The sequence below is a fragment of the Notolepis coatsorum genome (genome assembly GCF_963971535.1).
Source record: "Notolepis coatsorum genome assembly, chromosome: 10".
In the NCBI taxonomy this organism is placed as follows: domain Eukaryota; kingdom Metazoa; phylum Chordata; class Actinopteri; order Aulopiformes; family Paralepididae; genus Notolepis; species Notolepis coatsorum.
In genome coordinates this window covers 41,991,763-42,018,537 of record NC_140174.1, presented here as the reverse complement: position 1 = coordinate 42,018,537, position 26,775 = coordinate 41,991,763, and the positions used below count along the sequence as shown (strand labels likewise).

At 44.0% G+C, this 26,775-nt stretch overlaps 3 protein-coding genes across 4 annotated transcripts in view; 2 read left to right on the top strand and 1 right to left on the bottom strand.

The window, feature by feature from the left end:
- The window catches only part of LOC311235550 (thrombospondin-2-like), a gene marked incomplete at its 5' end in the record, with an annotated part of 32,354 nt that extends 18,141 nt beyond the window's left edge, over positions 1-14,213 (top strand). Inside the window, 5 exons of the mRNA XM_084323019.1 lie at positions 2,867-2,997; positions 4,460-4,600; positions 7,770-7,867; positions 13,352-13,491; positions 14,124-14,213. Of these exons, the coding sequence (XP_084179145.1) occupies positions 2,867-2,997; positions 4,460-4,600; positions 7,770-7,867; positions 13,352-13,491; positions 14,124-14,131 (518 nt within the window). The 3' untranslated portion in view covers positions 14,132-14,213. The remainder of the gene's footprint in view (positions 1-2,866; positions 2,998-4,459; positions 4,601-7,769; positions 7,868-13,351; positions 13,492-14,123) is intronic.
- Positions 14,214-15,515: 1,302 nt separating this feature from the next.
- LOC311236075 (potassium channel subfamily K member 1-like) lies at positions 15,516-22,116 on the top strand. The gene is made up of 3 exons (XM_084323671.1): positions 15,516-16,129; positions 18,588-18,992; positions 20,625-22,116. Exons 1-3 carry the CDS (start codon positions 15,787-15,789, stop codon positions 20,933-20,935), a joined length of 1,059 nt encoding a protein of 352 aa, XP_084179797.1. The 5' UTR covers positions 15,516-15,786; the 3' UTR covers positions 20,936-22,116.
- Positions 22,117-22,217: 101 nt separating this feature from the next.
- Positions 22,218-26,775, bottom strand: part of entpd1 (ectonucleoside triphosphate diphosphohydrolase 1) — a 62,525-nt gene continuing 57,967 nt past the window's right edge. For both annotated transcript variants that reach the window (XM_084323666.1, XM_084323665.1), the window contains exon 10: positions 22,218-22,633. In XM_084323666.1, coding sequence (XP_084179792.1) covers positions 22,427-22,633 — 207 coding nt within the window. In that variant the 3' untranslated portion in view covers positions 22,218-22,426. The remainder of the gene's footprint in view (positions 22,634-26,775) is intronic.

Genomic DNA, 26,775 nt, shown 5'->3' with positions numbered 1-26,775 from the left:
ACCTCAAAACCTACTCTAGCGAGGCCTTTAACCTTGAACTGGAGAGTCTGGACTGGTCAGATGAACTCAATGGTACACTGGTTGAAGAAACTTGGCTTGGCTTCAAAACCAAATTTTCATCAATACTAAACAACATGGCCCCCCTAAGAACCACCAGGGTAAAAAATCGCGCTGAGCCATGGATGCACACTGAAATACTGACCGCTATGAAAGCCAGAGACAAAAAATGCTCTGAGTTTCGTAAAAGTCAGTCAAAGCTTACCAAAAGCACGAGCAGTGAACTCCAAGACCACGTGACTGAACTCAAACTAGAAAGAAACAGACTAAGAAATGACGTAAACTCCATGATCAAAACTGCTAAAAAAAATTTCATCAATGACAAAACCGAGGAAAACAAAAATAAACCACGTGAACTTTGGAAATTACTCAACAATCAACTAGGCTGCAGTAAAAAACTCAAAACCAGGTTCTCAAACATAAACATAAAGACGGACAACACGCTCATCACAGACAAGCTGGATGTAGCCAATTACTTAAACACTTTCTTCACAAACATAGCCACAACACTGGTAAACAAACTACCCTCCCACTCAGGGCAGTATGGGGTAGAACACATAGTAGCATACTACAAGAACCTAGGCGTCCACAAAGACGACTTCAAACTGGAAATAGTAACTACAGATGAGGTACTCAAAAAACTGAGCGCCCTCCAACCAAACAAGGCCACTGGCCATGACAACATCCCCTCCAAATTCCTCAGAGACTCAGCAGCAGCCATCACCCCAGTCATCACACACATAATAAACCTCTCCATAAAACAGGGACATGTCCCCAAGGACTTCAAAATTGCGAGAGTAACACCCCTGCACAAAAAGGGCAGCAAATTAGACCCGGGTAACTACCGCCCTGTTTCTATCCTTACATCCATCTCGAAAGTCATGGAAAAAATAGTATACGAACAGATCGAAAAGTACCTCGCGGAAAAAAATCTAATCTACGAATTCCAATCTGGCTTCAGAACATCCCACTCCACTGACACATGCCTTCTCTACTTGAACGACCACATCAAACAAGAGGTGGACGCGGGCAAATACTGCGGCATGGTCATGCTGGACCTACAAAAGGCCTTCGACACTGTCAATCACACCATTCTGATTGACAAGCTAAAAGCAATTGGTTTTGATAGTTTATCAGTGAGCTGGATACAATCCTACCTGGAGGGGAGGGAACAGATGGTGGAAGTAAACGGTAACCTATCCCCCCCCCCCTCACAGTGAGCTGTGGTGTTCCACAAGGAAGCATACTAGGACCGCTACTATTCCTAATTTATGCAAATGACATGTCGTCAGCTTGTGACTGCAACTTGTTCCTGTTTGCGGACGACTCAGCCCTGCTGGTCTCTGACAAGAACAAGTTACAGGTTGAAAAAGCCCTCAGCTCGGAACTAGGCAAAATCTGCATATGGCTCGCCGACAACAAACTATCATTACACATGGGCAAAACAGAGTCCATTCTCTTCGGTTCAAATAACAAACTCAGCAAGACCGACGGCTTCTCGGTTACAGTGGGTGACAATATTATCACAAGGAAAGATGAAATTACCTACCTGGGTTCCATCCTAGAGGCTAATCTTTCCTGTGACAAAATGGCATCCAATGTAATAAAAAAAGTCAACCAACGAACGCGTTTCTTGTACCGGATCTCCTCTCTGGTAAACAAGAATACCCTGAAGACTCTAGCAGGAGCACTCATTCAAGGGTACTACGACTATGCTTGCACCTCATGGTACCAAAGCACCTCAAAGGCACTAAAAAACAAATTACAAACATCTCAAAACAAGCTAGTCAGACTACTACTTGACCTGACTCCTAGAACCCACCTCACCCCTGCCCACTTTGACAACCTAGGATGGCTTAGAGTAGACGACAGAGTACAGCAACTTGCAATGGGCCTGGTCTACAAGATACACTACGCGACCAAGGTACCCATGTACATGTCAAAATACTTCCCAAAGGTCAGTGAATACCACGATCACAACACCAGAGGGAGCTCCACAAATCATGTAAAACCCAGATTCGGCTCAAACAAGGGACTAAACACGTTTGTACAGTAAATGACCAAGAAAGGCTTTGTCAATATTCCAATGTACAGTGTAAAATGTGTGTGTGTCCCCTTCCCACCCCCCCCCCCCCACCTCCAATGTACAGCCCTCACCCAACCCACCCAACCCCACCCCACCCAACCAACCTCCTCCAATGTACAGTTTCTATGCCATATACACTCCTTTTCTGGACACTTTTGTATCACAAACAGTACTGTATTTGCAAATCGGATATGTCATAAATGTATAGATGTAGCAGTACTGTCTATCTGTATGTCATGTATGTCATATATGTTATGATGAATTGAAAATGGGGGACCCTGATGTAAACAAGACGAAAGTCTTTCTCTGGTCTGCATCCCCTTAACAATTGTATGTATTGAGCTGTACTGTACTGTACCCATTCTGCAATCTGTTAATAAACTTTTCAATCAATCAATCAATCAATCAATCAATGTTTCGGTCATAGGACCTTCATCTGTCATACCAGGACCTTTATCTGGCATACCAGGTACCTTTATCTGGCATACCTGGACCTTTATCAGGCATACCATTTCCTATGACTGAAATAGTACTGCAAGTGAAGATAGCACACAATAATTCACCTCTACATTGTATCAAATGTGATTGATAAATAAAAAGGTAAAATATTAAAAGAAAGACACAAAATGTTCAAATATGAATGTTTAAAGTAAAATTATACAAATGTTGTATCACATTGTGTTAATTTGGTGTTTTTCTTCTTCTGGTCTAAAACGTCAACAGGCTATAATCATTTCAGTTCAGTGGACTTCAGTGCCACGTTTTACGTGAACACCGACAGAGATGATGACTATGCAGGCATTGTATTCTCCTTCCAGTCCAGTCAACGCTTCTACGTAGTCATGTGGAAACAGGTGACTCTGACAATTACTGGTACCAGTACCACCCATACAGATGTAGGCAGGCAGGGCTGGGAAAGTTACTTTCAAAATATAATCAGTTACAGATGGCTGATTTCATGAATGTAACAAGCAAATAACAATGTCTTGAATCTAATGTAATTTGTACCTTATAATAGGCAATTATACTGTGAATGTCTCCAGACCTCTCTTGGCAGAGCCTGAGGTGTGGCCAGCAGTAGCAACCCCTCCCCTGTACTGTACCCACTGAAATCCAACCCACACATTGGACAAAAACAAAAACTGTACCATGTTGTCATCTTTTGCCTAGAGGCCGCTGTTTGACGACATTACAGATTCTACCTTTAACGTTAGATATCCTTTTGCAAATAGTTAAATTGCACAAAATAAACCAAATATAATATCTAATAACTTTCTGGATTCCTTTGGAGAGCCAGAAATAATGTTGTGAATTTGGCCCATGGTTCTAACAGTCTTGCACAAAAATGTGTATATATGTCTACACAAATGGTCACCTAAATAACAGCCCTAAGCTATATCCTGGCATTCCTCATGCATCCAGACTAGTGTACTGCAACCTTGCCCAGGCCCGACGGGGCCCGGCCCGGCCCGGCGGGTTCGGGCTGGGTAGGGCTTTTTTTTTAATAAATCATTCGGGCTCGGCCGGGCCCGGGCACCGCCGTTTTTTTTTTTTTTTTTTTTATTGCGTTTTTTTTATTTTTTTTTGTTTCATATAACTAGGGTTATAGGATAACCTTCGTTTTCCTTAAGATTCGTTTTCTCTTTTGCGCCAGAGAAACATTTGGATGTAATTACCGCAGCGCGCAGGGAGAACTCAGGGGACAAGTTCAACTCGATTGGTTGTGTTGGAATATATAGCCAGTTGGCGAACGTTTTAATTTGTTCTTGGGATGTATGTAGCCGGTTGGCAAAGTTTTGTTAACGGTGTTCAACGCGTTGCTGACGTCGTGGTGAGTGATGTTTATTATTTGCTGGGTCGCTACCTGTTTTGTTGTGCTTTTCATTATGTTGCTCTGTGTCGTGTGTGTGTGTGTGTCAAAGAAGATTCTATAGCCTTCAATACGTTTTACGAGGCTGATGTGTGAGTCAGTCTATAAGCGAGCACTGGGAGAGACGGCATTCTAATAGCGAAACAGGCTATGTAAATGCTTCTTAGTTTTGTTTATTTATTACGTTCATATAAAACCGTGTTTCGAATATTTAAAAACAAATACAAAAAAAAATTATATTTTAATAATAATAATAATAATTTTTTTCAGGTTTTCACGCGGGCTAGGGCTTAAAATATTATTTACAGTCGGGCTTATTTTCGGGCAGGGCCTGAAGTTCACGGGCTCGGGCAGGGCTCGGGCTTTATTTCAAGGCCCTTGCAGACCACTAATCCAGACTAATGACTGTCCTATATATCCTATCTATCTCTTCTGTGTGGGAGCAGGTGTCTCAGGCCTACTGGGAGAAGAAGCCTACCAGGGCTTATGGCACAGCTGGGGTCTCTATCAAACTGGTGAACTCGTCCACAGGGCCTGGAGAGTACCTGCGCAACGCCCTGTGGCACACGAGGAACACCAGACACCAGGTAGCTTCACACCAACGCCCTGTGGCACACGAGGAACACCAGACACCAGGTAGCTTCACACCAACGCCCTGTGGCACACGAGGAACACCAGACACCAGGTAGCTTCACACCAACGCCCTGTGGCACACGAGGAACACCAGACACCAGGTAGCTTCACACCAACGCCCTGTGGCACACGAGGAACACCAGACACCAGGTAGCTTCACACCAACGCCCTGTGGCACACGAGGAACACCAGACACCAGGTAGCTTCACACCAACGCCCTGTGGCACACGAGGAACACCAGACACCAGGTAGCTTCACACCAACGCCCTGTGGCACACGAGGAACACCAGACACCAGGTAGCTTCACACCAACGCCCTGTGGCACACAAGGAACACCAGACACCAGGTAGCTTCACACCAACGCCCTGTGGCACACGAGGAACACCAGACACCAGGTAGCTTCACACCAACGCCCTGTGGCACACGAGGAACACCAGACACCAGGTAGCTTCACACCAACGCCCTGTGGCACACGAGGAACACCAGACACCAGGTAGCTTCACACCAACGCCCTGTGGCACACGAGGAACACCAGACACCAGGTAGCTTCACACCAACGCCCTGTGGCACACGAGGAACACCAGACACCAGGTAGCTTCACACCAACGCCCTGTGGCACACTAGGAACACCAGACACCAGGTAGCTTCACACCAACACCCTGTGGCACACGAGGAACACCAGACACCAGGTAGCTTCACACCAACACCCTGTGGCACACTAGGAACACCAGACACCAGGTAGCTTCACACCAACACCCTGTGGCTCACGAGGAACACCAGACACCAGGTAGCTTCACACCAACACCCTGTGGCACATGAGGAACACCAGACACCAGGTAGCTTCACACCAACACCCTGTGGCACATGAGGAACACCAGACACCAGGTAGCTTCACACCAACACCCTGTGGCACACTAGGAACACCAGACACCAGGTAGCTTCACACCAACCCCCTGTGGCACATGAGGAACACCAGACACCAGGTAGCTTCACACCAACGCCCTGTGGCACACGAGGAACACCAGACACCAGGTAGCTTCACACCAACGCCATGTGGCTCACGAGGAACACCAGACACCAGGCTTCACACCAACGCCCTGTGGCACACGAGGAACACCAGACACCAGGTAGCTTCACACCAACGCCCTGTGGCACACGAGGAACACCAGACACCAGGTAGCTTCACACCAACGCCCTGTGGCTCACGAGGAACACCAGACACCAGGTAGCTTCACACCAACGCCCTGTGGCTCACGAGGAACACCAGACACCAGGTAGCTTCACACCAACGCCCTGTGGCACACGAGATTGCCTCAGTGTGCAATTGTCACAAATGTGCAGACTATATTCTTTTGTGTGATTATTTGGTTGCAATGCCATGTTCGGTCACTAAGTGGCGCTCCTTGTTTGTACTTGATTTAGCAACAGGTTTAAATTGATTTGACTTGTGCCAGTCTCGCGTTTGTGAATCAATATATAAATCTACATGTATGTTGAGAGAGTATAGAGCTGTATTACCAGGCATTGTATATAAGTTATACTTGACAATAAATGGGTACACGTGTGAAACAGTGACATTGTGTGACTAGCTCTTTCGTACTGCAGCTACTGTATCTTGGTGCATTATCTTTTTGTTGCTAACAAGTCAAATCAAATCTAATTTATTTGTATAGACATCACATGGAATTGCCCCCATGGGCTTTACAAGTCAAGAAGAAACATCACGATAGATCAAGAACAAAAACCACCATGAAATCCAAATATGCAACATTCCCAGACTTTTCTGTTAGTTATAATAAACAAAACGTTAACTTGTGTTATAATAAATTAACGTTATCACACAACCAGACATGTTACAAGTGCAGGGGAATCCAATCCAGAATCCTTCCAGAATGGATGCTACTTAAGAGAACTAACCATTTTGACTGTCAAATCAAAAAGAATTACAGACCTCTAATTCTAACAGTCAGTTAAATAACATTTGTTCCTACGCTAGACCTCATTAGTCCTTATAGGTACTTAATCATTGTTTATACCCCCTAAAGTGTTACCTCTTAGTTTATGCTGATGTACGTCTCCACAGAAAGATTAATCGGAAATTCACAGAAAACACGACCTAACAGAATAATTTTTTTTTTATCCACTTTTTCTCCCATTTTCTATATTTTTCTCCCATCCCAATTTCGTATCATCCAATTCAACCCTCCCCTGTCACGAACGCTGTTTCTTGCCTCCCACAAGCCGGCTGCAATGTGGACTAAGTCATACATAGCACAAGTCCCCTCCGGTACTTGAGGTAACAGCAGTCGCATCTTTTCACCTGCGCAGCTCGATCTCTCAGTGGCGAGGAGTAACGCGTGGGAGGCTCACGCTGCCCCCGACACTTCCTGATTCTACTACGCAGGCGCACCAACCGACCTGTAGGAGTCGCTGTCCACAACGCCCGATCCCCACCCATCAGTTTCCCACCCCTTAATACGGCCAATGCGTATTAGTATGAACGACCAGCTAAACTGAAAGCAATGTGGAGCGCTGGGCTCGAACAGGCGAGCCCAGCGTCTCCGCATTCGTGGCGAGCACCTTGCCCACTACGCCACGTAGCCGCCCGACCTAACAGAATAATTAAGAGTATGCCTCTATAGGGGGGAAATCTGAGCTTTGGACCCAAAACATTTATTTAGTTTGATCGTTATTGAGAGGACATACATTTTTATATGGCCACCAGTGATGTCATCTGGGACATTGAATCCTTGTGTTGTGTTAATTACAGCTCAATTAAATGACAATTAGCAGTCCCTATAAGACAACTTTTTTTTATTATTATTATTATTATTGCTATTTTGCTATTATTTCATGGAGCTGTAATTAACACAGCACAAGGATTCAACGTCCCCGATGACACCACCAGTGGCCATATTCAAACTAATTTACTCTCAATAACTGTTAAACTAATGTGTGCAAAACTGTTTAGAGCTTTTGGCTGTGTGAGATTATGTGCAAAATAAATCACCATTGTTGTTTGGTGAAGTGCCCCTTTAATAATAATGTTACACACTGAAGATTAGATCTCAGGTTCAGTATTTTAGTTACCATCTCTCTGACTTCTCTCTGTGTGACTCTCAGGCTCGGACACTATGGCACGACCCCCAACAAATTGGCTGGAAGGACTACACCGCCTACCGCATACACCTCATCCACCGACCCAAGACTGGATTCATCAGGTACCGTCACAACCAATAATATAATCCATATCATCATAATTTCATTATCCCATGTTGAGTTTTGTTACATAGATTGTGGGCATTGCATGTGGCTGTTACAGACTAGAGCCATCTAGGGGTATTTGGTTTAGCAATCCAAGTTCTGGCCCTAACATTAAGTGTAATATTGAGGGAAAAACAAGGAAAAAGAGAATAAATGTTCTGGTTTTCAAAGAAGACAGAGAAATAACACTAGGGTTAGCTTACCATATCATGTACACAAGGTCACCTGGGCGAGCACTGTCTGGGCCCTCCTGGGCGAGCACTGTCTGGGCCCTCCTGGGCGAGCACTGTCTGGTCCCTCCTAGGCGGCGCGACCAAGCAGCGGTCAATCCGCATACAGTACATGCAGCAAGAACAGAGAGACTCTGTAATTTATATATATATATATATATATATATATATATATATATATATTATAATTATACTTGTAGTTGTATTGTCTGCGAGACATCGCCACCACGCAACAAGTCAAAATGCACGCTATCTGCAAACAGCTCCACTGTCTGTGTGTATACTCTGCTTTGGTCAAATCACATTCAGCGTGGGGCCTGAGAGTGCTGGGGCTGATGTTCTGCAGATGGATACTATTGAGTCAGAGCGATAGTTCAACAGGGTCTGAAACGTGTTATGAAGCATGATAGCTAATTAGCCAATGTTCAGCTGCAAAAACGAATAATGTCAATTATGTTATAAGACATTGATATCAGGAGCTATCTGTAGCTACTGCTAGCCGGCTAGATGACGTTAGACAATGCATCATGTATTAAAATAAAATGAACTATTTAGCTCACTAACGTGAGCTACCTAGCTAACGGAGGTTTCATTCTGGTGCATCCCTATCATTCTTAAACTGAAATGCGCATTTGTTGATATCAGGAGCTATCAGTAGCTAGCCAGTTAGACAACGCCTCATCATGTATTAAACTAAAGTGAATAGTTGACTGTGTAGTTTTGTTTAAACAGTAACGCTAGCTCGGTAGCTAACGTTAGCTCACGGGCGATAGCTAGTTAGCCAACGCTAGCCAGCGCTTGCGAAAACGAATGCCAAACTGTCACGTTGATAGCAGGAGCCATCAGTAGCTAGATAACATTAGACAACACCTCGTGTATTAAACAAAAGTGAATAGATGACTGGGCCATTTTGTTTAATGCTTCAGTTATGTTGAAAGAGGAGCTCTGCGGTGCTCGAAGGGTTTGTTTGTTGACATGAGATGGGTCTGGGGGGGGAGAAGGAGGAGGAGGAGCAAGACGCGCAGCAGCAGAGTGTGGCTGTGAGCGAGTGAGAACTCTGCAGAGAATTGGATCATGTTTTCCGTGTCATCGATCGGTTTTGACGATCGGCGAAAATAAAGCATTATCACCGATCACCGATCGTATATTTATACTGATTATCGGCCGATAACGATCGGTGGCCGATCGATCGGGGCATCCCTAAAAAAAATCATCATTGCGTCTCTGTGCGTCCATGCTATTTGCGGGTATTAAAATGAGGTAATATGGGGCCCTTTCTATGCAAATGAGCCTCATTGCAAAAACACTCCAATTCACAAAGACACAGGTTGCCAGCTCAAGCAATTCTTGATCTGCTCTATGAAATCAAGGATGATATTGAGCCTGTCACCCAGAGATCCCATGCAATGCCTGGCATTGTCAAACTGCTGTCAACACTCCAGGTTCTTGCATCTGGCTCCTTCCAGACACCTATCACAGGTGCCTCTGGACTATCACAACTATCCATCAGCAGGGCTATGTGGGATGTTGTACCAGCCATTCTTCGCAGAGTGGCAAGATACATCAAATGTCCCCAAGACAGATGGGAAATTGAGGAGACAAATCAGGAGTTCTTTAACGTTGTCACTTGTCAGCTTCCCCAATGTTGTGGGCGCTATTGACTGCACACATGTTCCAATTGTACCACCATGCGAAAAACTAACATGTTTTTAGAAATAGGAAGCAGGGGCGCCCGAGTGACACACTGCATAGAGCACTATGGTGCAACACAGCCGACCCAGGTTCGACTCCCGGACCAGGTGATCTTTGCCGAATGTCTTCCCCGGTCTATCTCCCATTCCTCCTCTCTCTCTCTACCAGACTGCCCGGTAGCAAAAATCAATAAAAAACCTACAAAAACATAACTTGTCCGAAAGGACAAGTAACAAAAAAATTAAAAATAATAGGAAGCAAACGTATTCAATCAACACCCAGGTAGTGTGCAATGCCAGTAATATAATAACGAATATGGTTGCCAAATTCCCTGGGTCTGTGCACGACAGCTAAGTTTTTAGGAACAGCATGTCTATACGGAATGATGCAAGATATGGATGAGAATCCCTGGTTACTGGGTAAGAAAGTTGTTTTGAGAAAACGTTTGTTGTGCTGTAATATTCATTGCAAATGTGTGGGGGGGAAAGTATGTGCATATGCTCCAGAATAAACGTTTAATTTTTTTTTGTATTTTATTTTTTTATTATTTTTTAAACAAACATGACAACACACCATAAGATATACAAGCATTAATTAACAGTGCATATCCAATGAAATCACCATTTAGTTAAATGTCTTATACAGGATATACCCCTAATACCTGTTATCTAGTACCCTACACATATGCTCTAGCACAGGGGTCAGCAACCTTTTTGACATGGGGTGCCTGTTTGAAATATAGTTGTAACTAGTGTGCCTCAACAATATTCCATGCATCGTAATATTTCTTTCTCATAATCAGGTATTTTTTATGATAATTTTTACATTATTACATCATTATTGTTATTGTTATTATTAACAATATTATTATGATGGTTGTATCAACCCTAAATCTGAGTTGGGGGAGGGGATGCAATGCAGACAAACAGCTGCATACAGTGCGACCATTTCACTCACATTTGCCCATTCATTTTTGGACACATCATCACACACCATCGGTGTGTGTACTGTACGTGTGCTGTCATAGCTCCACCTACAGGCCTAATGGAGAACACCAGGAGAACACCAGGATGTGAATGGAGGGTGAATGTGAGGTATATCGTGTAAATAAGTTTTGATTGATCGCAAGACTACAGGATTCAGAAAATATCATAGCACTGAAACTGCCCTCACCAAAATAATCAGTGACCTCAGACTAAACTCTGACGAGAATAAGATCTCCATCCTTATCCTGTTAGATCTCAGTGCAGCATTTGATACAATCGATCACGATATTCTAATCGATCGTCTTGAAAACCATGTCGGTTTCTCAGAACATGTGCTGGGCTGGTTTAAAACATACATCAGAGGGAGGAAATTCTATGTTAAACTAGAGATCACATGTCTGATATATACGACAACAACTATGGAGTTGCACAAGGGAGTTGCTTAGGTCCTTTACTCTTCTCCCTTTACATGTTACCGCTGGGTGATATCATCAGAGAACATAATGTAGATTTCCATAGCTATGCGGATGATACACAACTGTACATATCTGCTGAACCAAATGATACAGCGATTAGCTCCATTACAGACTGCTTACTAGCAATAAATAAATGGATGAGTAAGAACTTCCTGAAACTAAACGAGAACAAAACTGAAATTCTAATTATCGGCTCCAAAACTAAAAAAGAAACATTAATAAAGAACCTGGGGGGACTAACCCCTTGGATCAAATCTGAGGTCACTAGTCTTGGGGTTATCATAGATTCAGAACTGAACTTCAATTCTCATATTAGCAAAGTGACGAAAACATCGTTCTTCCATCTCAGAAATATAGCAAAAGTACGACCATTTATTAATCAGAACGATGCTGAGAAGCTAATTCATGCATTCATATCTAGCCGGTTAGACTACTGTAATGCACTTTTCACAGGTCTCCCTAAGAAAACCACAGAGAGGCTTCAGCTAATCCAAAACTCTACAGCCCGACTGCTAACTAGAACCAAAAGGAGAGAGCACATTAGTCCAGTCTTAGCTGCTTTACACTGGCTTCCTGTAACATTTAGAATTGACTTTAAGGTCCTTCTCCTTACATACAAAGCTCTAAATGGACAGGGACCTAGCTACATCGCCAACACTCTAATAAATTACACACCAGCAAGAACACTGCGATCATCAGCTGCTGGACTACTAGAGGCTCCCAGAAGCAGTCAAAAGAGGATCGGTAATGCAGCCTTTATCAACTATGCCCCAAAACTATGGAACAAACTACCCCAAAACATCAGGGAAGCCAACTCGCTAGACATCTTTAAAAGACAGCTTAAAACCTATCTCTTTGCTCAGGCATTTCACTGATAGATATCTGCTACCACCTAGTGGCAAGAGGAAACGTCAGGGATATCCTGACACAACTTGTATTTACCTGCACGATTCTTACCCTGCCTACTCTTATACACTGCCTATCAAATTCATGTGTCGGTTATTGCACTTTTTACTTCTTACTGATGACTATTTTTAAACTGAATCATTTTAAACTATTTTTATTATTTGCTAGATCCAAATGTGAAACACTGTGATTATTTGTATTACTGAATAGAGAGCCTATTAGGATGCTAGATCCTAATGTGAAACACTGTGATTTGCCATACCTTGCTATGCTCGCTCATGCCTGTATTTTTTATGTCCGTTCTATTTTATAATTTTTTGACTATTTTTAAACTGAATCATTTTAAACTATTTTTACTATTTGTGTTACTGAAAACTGTAAGCGGAGAGCCTATTGGGATGCTAGATCCTAATGTGAAACACTGTGATTCTACCTGTCTATCTTTTTATGCTCGCTTATGCCTGTATTTTTTACTGTTGTGAAGCACTTTGAACTGCAACCTCTGTATGAAAAGTGCTATACAAATAAAGTTATTATTATTATTACACTGAAAAAAAAAAAAAAATTACCAGAACTTAAAAAGATTGAGTTCAGTTACTGTGCATTAAGGTTTTCAGTTTTCAATCCATAATAAGTTAACAGAAAAATAAGTACACAACCACATTATTTCAACCTAATAAAACTATGTTTATTGTCATTGTTTTAAGAACACAAGTTGACTTGGTAATACTCACATTTTGAGTAAAAAAATGGCTTTTAACATGTGCAATGTCTAGTGTGTTCATTAGATGGGTGACATCCTCATTCAGTGCCTCTGTGCCTGTTTTTGTAGGCAGTTAGCCTCTGGTATGCGTGCCATTAGCGTTAGCCACGCTTCTAGGCCTCTTTTCTTTTGGAAAAAAATGATAAAAAAAAAAGTATTTAAAAAATTATATTTCAATTAAGAGGTTGGCAGTAGACTACGGCTCCTTTCGACCAATTAGTCGACTAATCGACTAATATGGGTCAGCCCTAGTGACCAGTGAGTTCTTGTGGCTGAGTTGAGGGTCTCTGTCACGTGTGAGCAGTGTGTTCTTGTGGCTGAGTTGAGGGTCTCTGTCACGTGTGACCAGTGTGTTCTTGTGGCTGAGTTGTGGTTGTGTCTCCTGTAGGGTAGTGGTGTATGAAGGAAGAAGCATCATGACGGACTCCGGTGCTGTGTACGACCACACTCTGGCTGGAGGCAGACTGGGGCTCTTCGTTTTCTCTCAGGAACAAGTCCTCTTCTCAGACCTCAAGTATGACTGTAGAGGTAAGAAGACCTTATGGTTTAACTTAATTTCCCCTTAAATATATATATTTAAAAAAAAATCTGTATCATAGGTCAACACACACATTCTTTATCTGCTGATTCTAACGCTTCATTTGAGCTACAGTACATGTCTGTAATGAGTGTCTGTAATCTTGTTATGTGTCATTACAAAGCTGTGATGTCATTCATAACTCCCTTATTACGCACATTTCTCTTCTACTTAGGATGGCATTATTTGATATCATCACAGACCTTTAGGAATGTCTCGCCTCTGATTTAAAAGTATACGCTGCACAGTAGTTCTGTTAAAGGACTGTGAGAGTTTAAAGGGTTAATAAAGATAATGTATGTTGCCCCCCCCCCAACATGCACACTCATGCACACACACACACACACACACACACACACACACACACACACACACACATACATACACGCCACAAGCCTGCATATACAGCAATGCCTCTCTAAAGAGAAATCCATTATATACAACATCTCTGTAGCCCATCCTGCATCAGAACCGCGGTTCCAAACAACTCCTCTTGGGATGTGGGAGCGGTGCTGAATCAGGCAAAATGTGGAAATTCTACGTCTCTACATCTGTGATCTTACTTTTCTTCTCTTCCCCTCAGATAACTGAGTCGTATTGGCCGGGTGAATTTCCACATTCTAATCTCCAAGACGGGCCATCCAAGATCCAAGAGAGTGACCGGACGGAGAGAGAGAGAGAGAGAGAGAGAGAGAGAGAGAGAGAGAGAGAGAGAGAGAGAGAGAGAGAGAGAGAGAGAGAGAGAGAGAGAGAGAGAGAGAGAGAGAGAGAGAGAGAGATAGAGAGAGAGAGAGAGAGGGGGGGCTACATACAGCCTTCAGAGAGATCAGGGAGGGAGGGATGGAAGGAGAGAGAGAGAGAGAGAGAGAGAGAGAGAGAGAGAGAGAGAGAGAGAGAGAGAGAGAGAGAGTCACTGTAAGAAGACAAGTGACTTAGGTTCAGGTATCGCACCCCACCCAGCTCTTTCTCCACCCGCTAACTACGAGCTAAGATCCTACAGCTCTATACAATAAGGCTGTAACATTGTAGGCTGTAACATTGTACACTGTCACAATGGCCTCACCAAAGGCTTTTACAATATAGCAGTGTTACTCACTTTTCTAATGACAATCGTTGTTGTTGCTGTAATTTTTTTTTATTTTTTGTTAAGGTTTGTAAATATTTATTTATTTCACAACTTTTCCAAACCAAAAGGGGAGAGGGGGTTAGTTGGAGGGATGAGTGGATGGACGTTGGAGGTAAAACAGACTGCTGTGCATCTGTCTGGTTTTGAGACATTTCATCATCAATAAAGACAATCTGAGAACTACATGTAGTACTAGTTTGTGCTCTTTTTTGTTGTACTTTGTATTACAAGTTCCTAATCGTAGAAGACATTATTCACTACTACCTTGGCTTTACCAATGTCTGGGAAATAGTCTAATACTCTAGTCTAGCGTCCTCTGGCGGTAGCAAGGATAAGTACAGGTGATGAATGGAAAAAGAACAGAGGGAGAGGGGGACAAAAAGATTATTAGATGGGGTCAACTCAAGGGGATAAGAAATTGGTATTTACACAAACGATCCCTAGACGACTGAATGGACGAAGTAATCTGAAACTAAATATAATAACAAAATAACAATATCCATGTTAATTGCATAGGCTATTATTTAATTGCGGATTAAATAGACTATACATGTGAATGTGATAGCTATACATGTCATAGTTTTTGCCATATGCTATATTTTGAAAGCCAATGATGACGTTTGCTGTACAGTATAGGCTAAATAAAGGAAGAGGCCTTGTTATACCTGAGGCAATGCAATCTGTCTCGACTCAAAACAAAGAAAACTTGTTTAACTGGTTGGGTGTGGACGTGATTGGTGTGCAGGTAGGTCTAGACTCTAGAGTGCTATTATGTGGTTTCTCTCTCGCTCTCGCTCCCCCCCCTCTCATATATATATATATATACACACACACACACACACACCTGACTTGTCTACCTGGTCCGGTGAATTGTCAACGTCACCGCTCCAATTGAATTCTCAGGTCACGAAGATCGGGAAGAATGAGGAAGAACGGAGGAAGACGTCTCGAAAACTGAAAACCATCAGAAGGATAATAATAATTCGACTCGACACGAGAAAAGGGAATCTAGTCTGAAGTGCCGGTAAAAGTATGTTTATTGGCAACACAACTAAGTAATACTTAGCATTAGCAACAACACACGCTATAATAGGATCCACTGAACTGGGAATACATCAGGATGGCCGGGGGCTCCTCCTGCGCCTGGTTCTTGGAGCGGCACCGGGCGGCGCTGAGCTTCGCGGCGCTGCTGCTGGGCTACGTGCTGTACCTGCTGGTGGGCGCCGGGATCTTCTCCGCGGTGGAGCTGCCCTACGAGCGCGTTCTGCGGGAGGAGCTGAGAGCGGCCCGGCAGGAGTTTCTGAAGGAGAACGCGTGCGTGTCCGACGAGCGGCTGGAGGAGCTCCTGACCCGCGCTCTGGAGGCCAGTAACTACGGAGTGTCGGTCCTCAGTAACGACACGGAGCCCAACTGGGACTTCATGTCCTCTTTGTTCTTCACAAGCACCGTGCTGACAACCACTGGTGAGGATGAGGGAATGATTGAAAACTTTATTAACAGATTGCAGAATGGGTTTAGTTTAGTTTAGTTTAGTTATCAAGGATAGCACACAAAAGGCACATACTTATTTCCATTGTGGTCCTTGGTCTCAGCAGCACATGGTATTTACATAAACATGTATTACACATATTATTATCAGCCAACAGTATATTGCTCAAAATATAATTAAAAGGTAAAATACAACATTTATTAATAAAATATGTACAAAATGTACAGACAATAAAACTACACTACATTAAAACAGGAACCTTCCTTAGTTACTCTACAATACAGTACGGCTCAATACACACAATTGTTAAGGGGATGCAGACCAGAGAAAGACTTTCGTCTTGTTTACATCAGGGTCCCCCATTTTCAATTCATCATAACATGACATACAGATAGACAGGGGATGCATGTTGGATAACTCTCTCTCTCTCTCACACACACACTCTCGCTCTCACTCTCTTTCTGAAGTTGTGTCAAGCACAAACACTAGTACACACTCAATTTGATTAGTGTTGGTTATAGTTCATAGAGCTCAGTGGTTAAATCCACCCTCAAACAGAATCTACATTGTATTCCAACGACCTTTAACAGTTCAGTCAATAGACAATGTCTCCCGGAAGCTGTGAATCAGAGCATGAATGAATGAAAACTTTATTTAACAGATTGCAGAATGGGTACAATACAGTACGGCTCAATACACACAATTGTTAAGGGGATGCAGACCTGAGAAAGACGTTTGTCTTGTTTCCATCAGGGTCCCCCATTTTCAATTCATATAGACATTTATGACATACACAACATACATGACATTTATGGCATAGGGACATATAGGTATTTAGTACTGATACATTTGTGACATAAACGGTATTCAAATATACAGTACTGTTACCCCTAGATCCTGACAGAGTATATATATATGATGGGGAGGGGACTGTACATTAGGAGGGGGTGGGTGGGTGGGAGAGAGATATACATACGGCGAGGAGGGAATATATACATGCGGTGGGGAGGAGACTGTCTATTAGGAGGTGGTGGGGGTTTTGGGCATTTACGGTGGCCAGTTTCTAATTGCAGCCTCCCGTAGGTGCTCTTTAAGAGCGGTTTTGAATGTGGGTAGGGATTCACATTCCTTTACAGCTTTGGGTAGGGCGTTCCACATTGATGTGGCATAATTGCGAAACGTGTTTAGTCCCTTGTTTGAGCCGAATCTGGGTTTAACATGATTTGTTGAGCTTCCTCTGGTGTAGTGGTTGTGGTATTCACTGACCTTTGGGAAGTATTTTGACATGTACATGGGTACCTTAGTCGTATAGTGTATCTTGTAGACCAGGCCCATTGCAAGTTGCTGTACTCTGTCGTCTACTCTAAGCCATCAAGGTCATGATCAGGTGACACTTTTTGGAGTTGATCATCAGTCAAAACTAAAGTTAGTGAGCGACTGTATCGGCTCGTGGAATTCTTGTTTGAGTTTGAACCCGGATTTTATTTAAGCCTGAATGTAGCGCCGCCTACAGCTCTGATACGAAAATATACCCATATCCAGTTAAAATCGCCATGGGTCATAGTGAGTTGTTCCATTATCCATATGCTGTGGAGCTGCACCAGCATCGTCCCTTGATGATATTACCACGTAGAGTCTTGTTGCTCTCAGGTATTCAGCTTAAAGGGGAATGCCACCCATTTTAAGAATTCACATAATGTTCTTCCCGTTCGCCAGGATAGTTGAGTCAGTATTTGTGAACAATACATGCACCACTCTCTCCTAAAGTTAGAAATCAGAGAAGCCTCAACACGGTGATGTAGCTGGGATGTGAAATCTGGTGCTGCCCCATAAACAATGAATGGGGCTCTGGTTGTATGAGGCCATGTGAGCCCTTGAGGGTATTCTATTATGCTAGCACTGCTAGAAGGTCTGAAACAGAATTAAAACCACATTTGGGGTGTAAGGGCTCACACAAACATTATATGGCATAAAATAAGATCCACATTCATTGGCATTCCAGTTTGGAGGCTCTCTTTATCTGATTTCTAACTTTAGGAGAGAGTGGTGCATGTATTGTTCACAAATACTGACTCAACTATCCTGGCGAACGGGAAGAACATTATGTGAATTCTTAAAATGGGTGGCATTCCCCTTTAAGCTGAATACCTGAGAGCAACAAGACTCTACTTGATAATATCATCAAGCTGGTGCAGCTCCACAGCATATGAATAATGGAACAACTCACTATGACCATAGTTACCCATGGTGACTTTAACTGGATATGGGTACATTTTCTTATCAGAGCTGTATCAAAAACACATCTGCAATTTGAACAGTCAAGTTTTATACTGTGTGTGTGTGTGTGTGTGTGTGTGTGTGTGTGTGTGTGTGTGTGTGTGTGTGTGTGTGTGTGTGTGTGTGTGTGTGTGTGTGTGTGTGTGTGCTTTCAGGTTACGGCCACACTGTCCCTCTCTCTGACGGAGGGAAGGCCTTCTGCATCTTCTACTCTCTCCTGGGCATCCCCGTCACCCTCCTCTTCCTCTCCGTCCTGGTGCAAAGGATCATGGTCCTGGTGACACGGCGTCCTGTGGCCTACCTCCACCGTCGGTGGGGCATGTCTAAGTCCAGGCTAGCCGCCATCCACGCCGCTTGCCTTACCCTCGTCATGGCCCTCTTCTTCCTCTTCATCCCTGCCTGGATCTTCATCAGCATGGAGAAGCAGTGGAGCTTCCTGGAGTCCCTATATTTCTGCTTCATCTCCTTGACGACCATCGGCCTGGGGGACTACGTTCCTGGAGAGACCCACAGCCGAGAGGCCAACCCCCATAGAACATTCTACAGACTGGCTATTACAGGTGAGCTACTGAGGAGCAGATGTTCATTTACATGCGTATTACATTTCATCATGTGTTCTTCACATCTAGAGTGATAACACTCTGTCCACGCAGCTTACCTCTACCTGCGCGCGACGGCTGCTGTAACGTGTCTGGCTGTGTGACGTTAACTTGTTAGCATTAAATAATTACACCAGGATAGCTTAGCTTAGCAAAAAGAGCTACTCAGACGTTGCTGTTGGGATTTCACACACACACACACACACACACACACACACACACACACACACACACACACACACACACACACACTTAAAAAAGGACTCTTATGACCATACGATGCCTGGCCATACGGCTCTATATTCTCTCAATATATATGTAGATCGATATATAGAGATTTACAGCCAAATTGTTATGCTGGACGGCAGGTAGACAGAAAGTGAAGTGAGTCACTTCAAACCTGTTGCTACATCAAGTACAAACAAGGAGCACCACTTAGTGACCAAAACAAGGCACTGCAACTAAATAATAACACAAACAGTAGGCACATTTGTGACTGTTAAGGCGCTCCCATAGTCCAGCAGACTGTACACAGAGCGGACTCCGCGGAGTCCGCTCTGTGTACAGTCTGCTGGACTATGGGAGCGCCTTTACACTTCCTCATTCAGACCTGCTGCGGCTCATGCGTGTCAGTAGCTTTACTGCTGTGGCTCTGCTACTGCCAGACCTATCTTTCTACAACGAGTTTGCCTTTTGATAATGGCCATCAATAATAGGGGAAGAGTTGTAACCAGAAAACAGCCACGTAATTTTAGTGTTCCCCTCATTGAGAGAGAGAGAGAGAGAGAGAGAGAGAGGAATGGAAAACTACTGCCCTTCACCTGATGTTCTTTTAACTTATTAACATAATATAATTACATCCTACATGGGATTTCTGCTATGACGATATAATACACATGTAGCCTCCAAATTCTCCAATGTCTCCTTTAATAACTTGCAATTGCTCAAAAGTGTGCACTAGATTCCCTGAAAGATGGTAATGTAATTTCAAAGGGGAAGGGTCTAACGACACCATAATAATTTTTAGATCTGAAAGCAATAAATATCTACATCTGTGGTTTACATCTTGTTTCAGATGCTTCAAACTGCTCCAGTATTTATTTCATCACATTCTCCCCTCCCCCATGGGACAAAACTACAAGGAGAATTTTAAACAATAATCATAATCATATATCATTGTCAGATCAGATTAGTTGTGATAACTTGGTATAGTTACTGTAAACAAATTAGATTGGTAGCCTAATTATCATGATAAGACCACGTTGCTTGCTGTTGTAAAGGGGATTTTACCGTTGGTTCCTCGCCCCTGGAATCTTCCCAACATGGGATTTGTTTTGAAGAAGCTGCGAGAGGGTAAACTGCCCCTTCTGACCGGAGTTCTAGAGCTCCTGTGGATCCGACCTGATTGGCACACAATATCAATACAAAGTAGAGGCTAAGAACTCGTCAATTATCTTCCATTCTCACCGGTCTCATGTTTCTCAAATTTACAACAATACGTCGATATCGAAATCCTACTAGTGGTGCCTTTAATTGATTTCACTAAGTGTATCTGACCTTCCCCACGTCTTATGTGTGTGCTTTTCCCCCCAGTCTATCTGCTACTGGGCCTGGTGTGTATGCTGGTGGTCTTGGAGACGTGCTGCGAACTTCCTCAGATGAAGACCCTGAGACGGAGGTTCTACAAAGAGACGAGCAGGGACCTGGACTCGGACACCGCCGCCATCATGGAGCAGGACCACCTGGCTGACCAGACGGCCGAGGATCACGCCACAGGCCACGTCCCCGTTATCTCATCCGTGTCCGAACAGGCCGCTTCCCTCCGTCAGGAGCACAAGTCCCGCCCGTCCATGCCATACACCCCGGTGACAGACTCCGTGGCTAATGGCAACCTCGTGAATTGACTCTTTGTGTGCCATGTAGGATGTGTGTGTGTGTGTTTGAAACTGTGACGAGAGACTGGCCTGATTTGCCCCACATTGTTCCATTGGAAGCTGTCCAGGAGACAACTAGCCTTGACTTGTGCGTGTGTGTGTTAGTGTGTGTGCGTGTGTGAGCCGAGCCAATGCAAGCACTTAAGAGGTGATTGCTCTCTAATGCTGCCAAGGCTAACAGACAGCGGGAAAGTGGGGCACCACCCTCATAATCTCAGGATGGTGGTGTTTACTTGTTCTCCCCTCTTCCTCAAAGACCCAAGGGGAGATAAGAGCTGGGGGAGGAAGGGCTTTGGTCCTAGATGGAGGGAAGCCCTACAGGCTGCCACTTCCTGCCTCAGTTATGTGTACTGTACTGTACTCCACTGGGGCCCAGTGTTCTCCAGAGGATTATAACTCTCTTTGAGACGATTTACAAGCAGAGGGGGTATTTGCATAGGAAAATGGACCTGTAACCTGAGTAAGAATCAGCCGTACCATAATGCTGGCCCAAAATGCAAAAGCACTACGTGCCAAGAATTCCAAATAATTCAGAGGAATATATTATGCTGCATTTCTCCTTGTTTGTTTATGACAAAGATTGGCCAGTGTTTCTAAATAATAGTATGATGTAATATATTTGGTACCAATAGTAACTCATGCTACATTGTGTTTTCCATACCCGCCACTAGAGGGCAGTGCTCTCATTGTTTTGCTTTCATAACTGAGTTCCAAACTCACACTTGCCACATAAGTGCTTTCAAAGACCAATACACTTGGTTATTATGGGAATGTTAAAAGGTAGCCAAAACAAACAAACACATGAAAACACTTCCATATACAAATCTGGAAATCTAGTTTCCATATAGAAATCTAGTTTGCTGATAAACCCTCCTCGGTTTTATAGATTGCATAAACCACTAGGCTGTAGCCTCACCATAGCAGACTAGAAAGCAAACCGTTTGGTATATTAACCTGCAAAAGAAGCCTGGACAACTGGATATGGGTCTAATGGAAGACATTTTTTATAGCAAAAAAAAACTACTTTGTCTGTCTTCAGCTGGCTGGTTTATTGGTTTTAACTGTTGGTAAACTGTAACAATAGCTATTTATTAGATAAATAAATATTTCTTTTTAGCTACAGTTGAAATAAATCATGTCATTTCATAACAGATGTTTTACATGTTTTTTTTCAATATACACATGATGAACCAAACCAGTCAAAGCATTTATATATAAATGTGGGGCATTTTATTAACATCTTATTCACATCATGTTCCAAGACACGTACACAGGTCTACACACACACACACTCACTCTCTCTTTCTCTCTCTCTTCTACACACACACATACTCTCTCTTTCTCTCTCTCTCTCTCTCTCTCACACACATACACTCGTTCTCTCCCTCACACACACACACACTCTAGTCACACTCCAGCTCTCCCATATCCATACCCAGCACTCTTCATATGAATATGTATTTATATGATGAGAGTTTGCTTGGAGCAGCGCGGGCAGAAAGAGCGGAGACTCAGGGCGAAGAGGAGGACGAGCAGCAGGGAGATGACGGTGAGGATGGACACGTATCCGGCGCGGGGCAGAGGGGGCGAGTCGGGGGCCTCCGCTGGGATCATGTTGGTCAGGTTCAGCATGTAGCCCAGCGTCCAGCCTGCGTCACTGCCCTTTATCTGGACACCAGGGGAGCGGAGAGGAAGTTAGTCAGACCGTTTGTTGCTCCATTTTGTTCTGTAATGGCAAAAGTCCTAAATGCTGTCCTAAAGAGAGGAGGATTTCAGGACTTTTCTGTAATACCCACCCAGGTTATTTATCACATGGGCTACGAATAGAAGCACTGATCTGGGATCAGAGATCAGGTCACGTGATCGTATACACCTCACTATGACTTATGGGCCAATCTGGTCTCAGATCAGCGGTTACTTATAAATACAGGCCCTGTACTTAAGAGTTGTAGAGGTACGTGTTCTTTACTGGAATACAGGGCCGTATTCAGGTGTTTTGTGGGGGGACAGAAACAAAAGGACACTCCTAAGATCTTTAACGAGGAGGGGTGGGCTCCCCTTTTTAAATAGGTTGCCTCTTTTTTGATGGATATCCTGCCACAATTTTAAGCGACAATGGCAGTAAACTAAAATATATACCCAGAAAATACATCAAAGGCTCTGGGTAGTGTAGACTGAGGTCTAAGCCCACCACCACAGAGACCCAGGTTCAATTCCCGGCAACGCTACTTCCAGCTTGGTCAGTGTTTGCGGGTGGGAAGCTGGTGGGGTGTGAGTCCTGGTCGCTTCTATACTTTAAGCAAGTGGCTTGTCCTTCTGCGTTCCCGTTTTGCGCTCTGATTGGCCACGCACGTTTCTGGTCATGTGACATGTGCGCCAATCGTGGGACGGCAAGTTTTTGGACGGTTAAGCTTAGGCGCTCTTTCGAAGTTGGTTAAGGTTAGAGTTTGTCTTAGAGCATGGCAATAGAACGCCTGCCCTGATTCCAAACTCTAACCTTAACCAACTGCGAAAGAGTCGCCTAAGTTTAACCAGTGATAAACTAGGCGTTAGGTCGTTTGCAGGCTGTTAGACCCGGAAATAGGCGCAGAACTTGCCGTCCCCACGATTGGCGCACATGTCACATGACCAGAAACGTGCGTGGCCAATCAGAGCGCAAAACGGGAACGCGGAAGGACAAGCCACTAGCTTAAAGTATAGACGTGTCCTGGTCGTTTCAAGAGCGACTCCTACTGGTCGGTCAGGGGCGCCTGTTCAGCAGGGAGGGGATCTGGGGGATACAGCCTGAACCTCTGTGTGCGTTACGCTCTCCCAGTGAAACCCCTTGCTGTCAGGTGAAAAGAAGTGGCTGGCAACTCCACATGTACAGTATTGGAGGAGTCGTAGTCTACACCCGCCCCAGACCGACAGGAAGGTAGCGCAACGACCAGGAGAGAATTGGCATAATGATTAAATTGGGGGATGGGAGCAAATGATAAAAGACACACAAAAAGAGAAAAAGTATCAGGATAGTGCTCAGAGATGGTGTAGTGACCTGCACGCACCTCTGCTGGCTTTCTCCCCTAGGGCTGGGAGGTATACCGAATATGAAGGTATACCGTCATGGATCCATACAAAGGTATGGATTTTTACTATACCGTTTGTCCACAATATATATACATATTGTAAAATAGATATACAGTATACAAACTGTATATTTTAAAGATAATCAAAGAAAGATTCCTTGCAGCAATATTTGAAAAGTAAAAGGAAATAGATGATTTTGAATGAAATAGGACCATGACAAGTTAAAAGACATAAAAAAAGACGTCATATCACAATGTAACACTGGAAAACTATACCGTCACATACCATTATAACATCAAAATGAATATGATATTTTGGACATATTGCCTAGCCCCAGTCTCCCCTACTCTGTTTCCCTCTCAGCCATCCGACTATCCCAATAAAGGAAAGAAAATACCCACCCTCCTTCTAGAAAGATAAATAAAGAAGTAGCGGGATAACAGGACTAATGGGAGCCAGTGGTTCAGATATCAAACACATTCATTAACGCTCCTTGCACATGCCTCTGGAAGAGACAGCTCTGGTTTGATTGTACTGCTCTGCTCAGCCCAAGCGAAGTGTCATTGAGTTATAATGTTGCCCCGCAGCATCACTGTCCCTTCCTTGCCCAACTGTTTTACTGAAGCCTATCCAGATCTCTGGGTGAGAGCCAGATGTGTGGCTTGATTGATAGAGTTTAACAGTGTGAAGATTAAAGGCATACGGAGTAGAATGATCCTAAAAAAAACAATGTCATACAAACATAATCCCTCTCAATCATCACTTATAAGGTGGCTGGGTGGCGCAGCGGACATAGCGCTCGTCACCAACGCAAGAGACACCGGTCTCGAATCTGGCTGTCAGCGTTGCCTCCGGCTTGGACCGGCCGTCATACTGACTCAATTGGCAGAGTCAGCGGGAGGGAAGTCGATGGGTGGTAACCTGGTCGTTGTGAACAGCGACTCCTACAGGTCGGTCAGGGCGCCTGCACAGCAAAGACAGGAAATGGCGAGGGCAGTGTGAGCCTCCCACACGTTACACCTCGCCAATGAGAGTCCGCGCTAGTAGGTGGAAAGAAGTGGCTGGCTGCCTCCACATGTATCGGAGGGGACATGTGATGGGCTTCTACCCTCCCTATGACCGGCCAGTGGGGGGCACATGCGAGCAACGATCAAGACAGGGGAGGGAGAATTGGCACGAGAGGAAAATTGGGATGGGAGGAAAAATCACAGAAAAAAGGAGGAGAAGGGCGGCTAAGTGGCGCAGTGGGCAAGGCGCTCGCCACTAACGCAGGAGATGCTGGGTTCGAGCCCAGCTCTCTGCGTTGCTTCCGGCTTGGCTGGTCGTTCATACTAATACAATTGGCAGTATTAGGGGGTGGGAAAGCCGGTGGGTGGGGATCGGACGTTGTGGACAGCGACTCCTACAGGTCGGTTGGTGCGCCTGTACAGCAGAATCAGGAAGTATCGGGGCAGCATGAGCCTCCCACGCGTTACTCCTCGCCACTGAGAGATCGCGCTGTACAGGTGAAAAGATGCGACGGCTGCCTCCTCGTGTACCGGAGGGGACACGTGATGCAAGGCTTCGTCCACATTGCAGCCGACCAGTGGGAGGCATGGTCTAGCAACGTTCGAGACAGGGGAGGGAAGAATTGGATAATACCCACTAGAAGTGTGTGGTGGTGTCTTTATCTGCAGAGACCCTTCCCTCTGCCTGGGAAGAGTCTTCTTATTTAGCTGTTTGACATTTCTGGGCGTCAACATTTGGGCAGCGAGTGCACGCATGTATCCCCGTCCTACTAGCCATTTCCCCCACATGGAATGCACCTGATTGGATAAACATGCTGCTATTGGGCAGTCCGTGGTTCTCTGCTTCTGTGGCGGCTTGTTTGCTTGTCAACTTTCTCTTTTTCTACCTAAAGTTTAACCTAAAATATGTTTCTGACAAAGAATTTTGTGGTAAGTTTGATAAGACATTGCTGGATCTTGAGTCATACGTATGACCTGCAATGCCTAGTTTGACTAGTTTGATCTGAACTATTTCGATGGTACAGCGTTTCCTATGTATGCGCCTCTAGTGACATCTAGTGGCTGAAACTACTTAGTATGCATTTAAACATTTCCCAGCACTGAAAATCCCTTAGTGAATGTTAATGTTAATATTTACGTACATAATAATAAAGAAATATTATAATGCAATACTTTTAAGTGCAGTTTTGAATGGTATCCTTTTACTATAGTATTATTCTATTATTCTATTTCTGTTTTCTTTCTTTAAACCTTTCTTTACCTCTACAGAGGAGATTTGCTGAGCATGCATGCTCCTTTCCAGCACTACATTCACACATTTTCATACGTGTGAGCTGTTCCACTTGAGCAGGTTTAAGTGCCTTGCTCAGGGGCACTTTAGTGATAGTTGATGGGAGGGGGAGAGTGTTACTCATTCACTTCGCCCACCCAGGTTTTCCATCAAACCAGCAAACATTCAGGCACAAGCACCCCTCTGTACCCTTAAGGCTACTGCTGCCCTTCAAGTAAATTATGTATTTACCCAGTCTAACACTTGAAAAAAACACACACACACACACACACACACACACACACACACACACACACACACACACACACACACACACACACACACACACACACACACACACACACACAATACACAATACACAAAAAACACACTATGTTTCTGTGTGCACATAAAACACACAGACAATAATAATATTATAATTATACACACACACACACACACAAACA

Bases quoted from the DNA above. Each gene is read 5' to 3' on its own strand.
- LOC311236075 (XM_084323671.1), top strand. From the start codon at position 15,787: ATGGCCGGGGGCTCCTCCTGCGCCTGGTTCTTGGAGCGGCACCGGGCG. The intron at 16,130-18,587 runs GTGAGGATGAGG...GTGTGCTTTCAG, and splicing joins CACCGTGCTGACAACCACTG to GTTACGGCCACACTGTCCCT. The intron at 18,993-20,624 runs GTGAGCTACTGA...TTTTCCCCCCAG, and splicing joins CTACAGACTGGCTATTACAG to TCTATCTGCTACTGGGCCTG.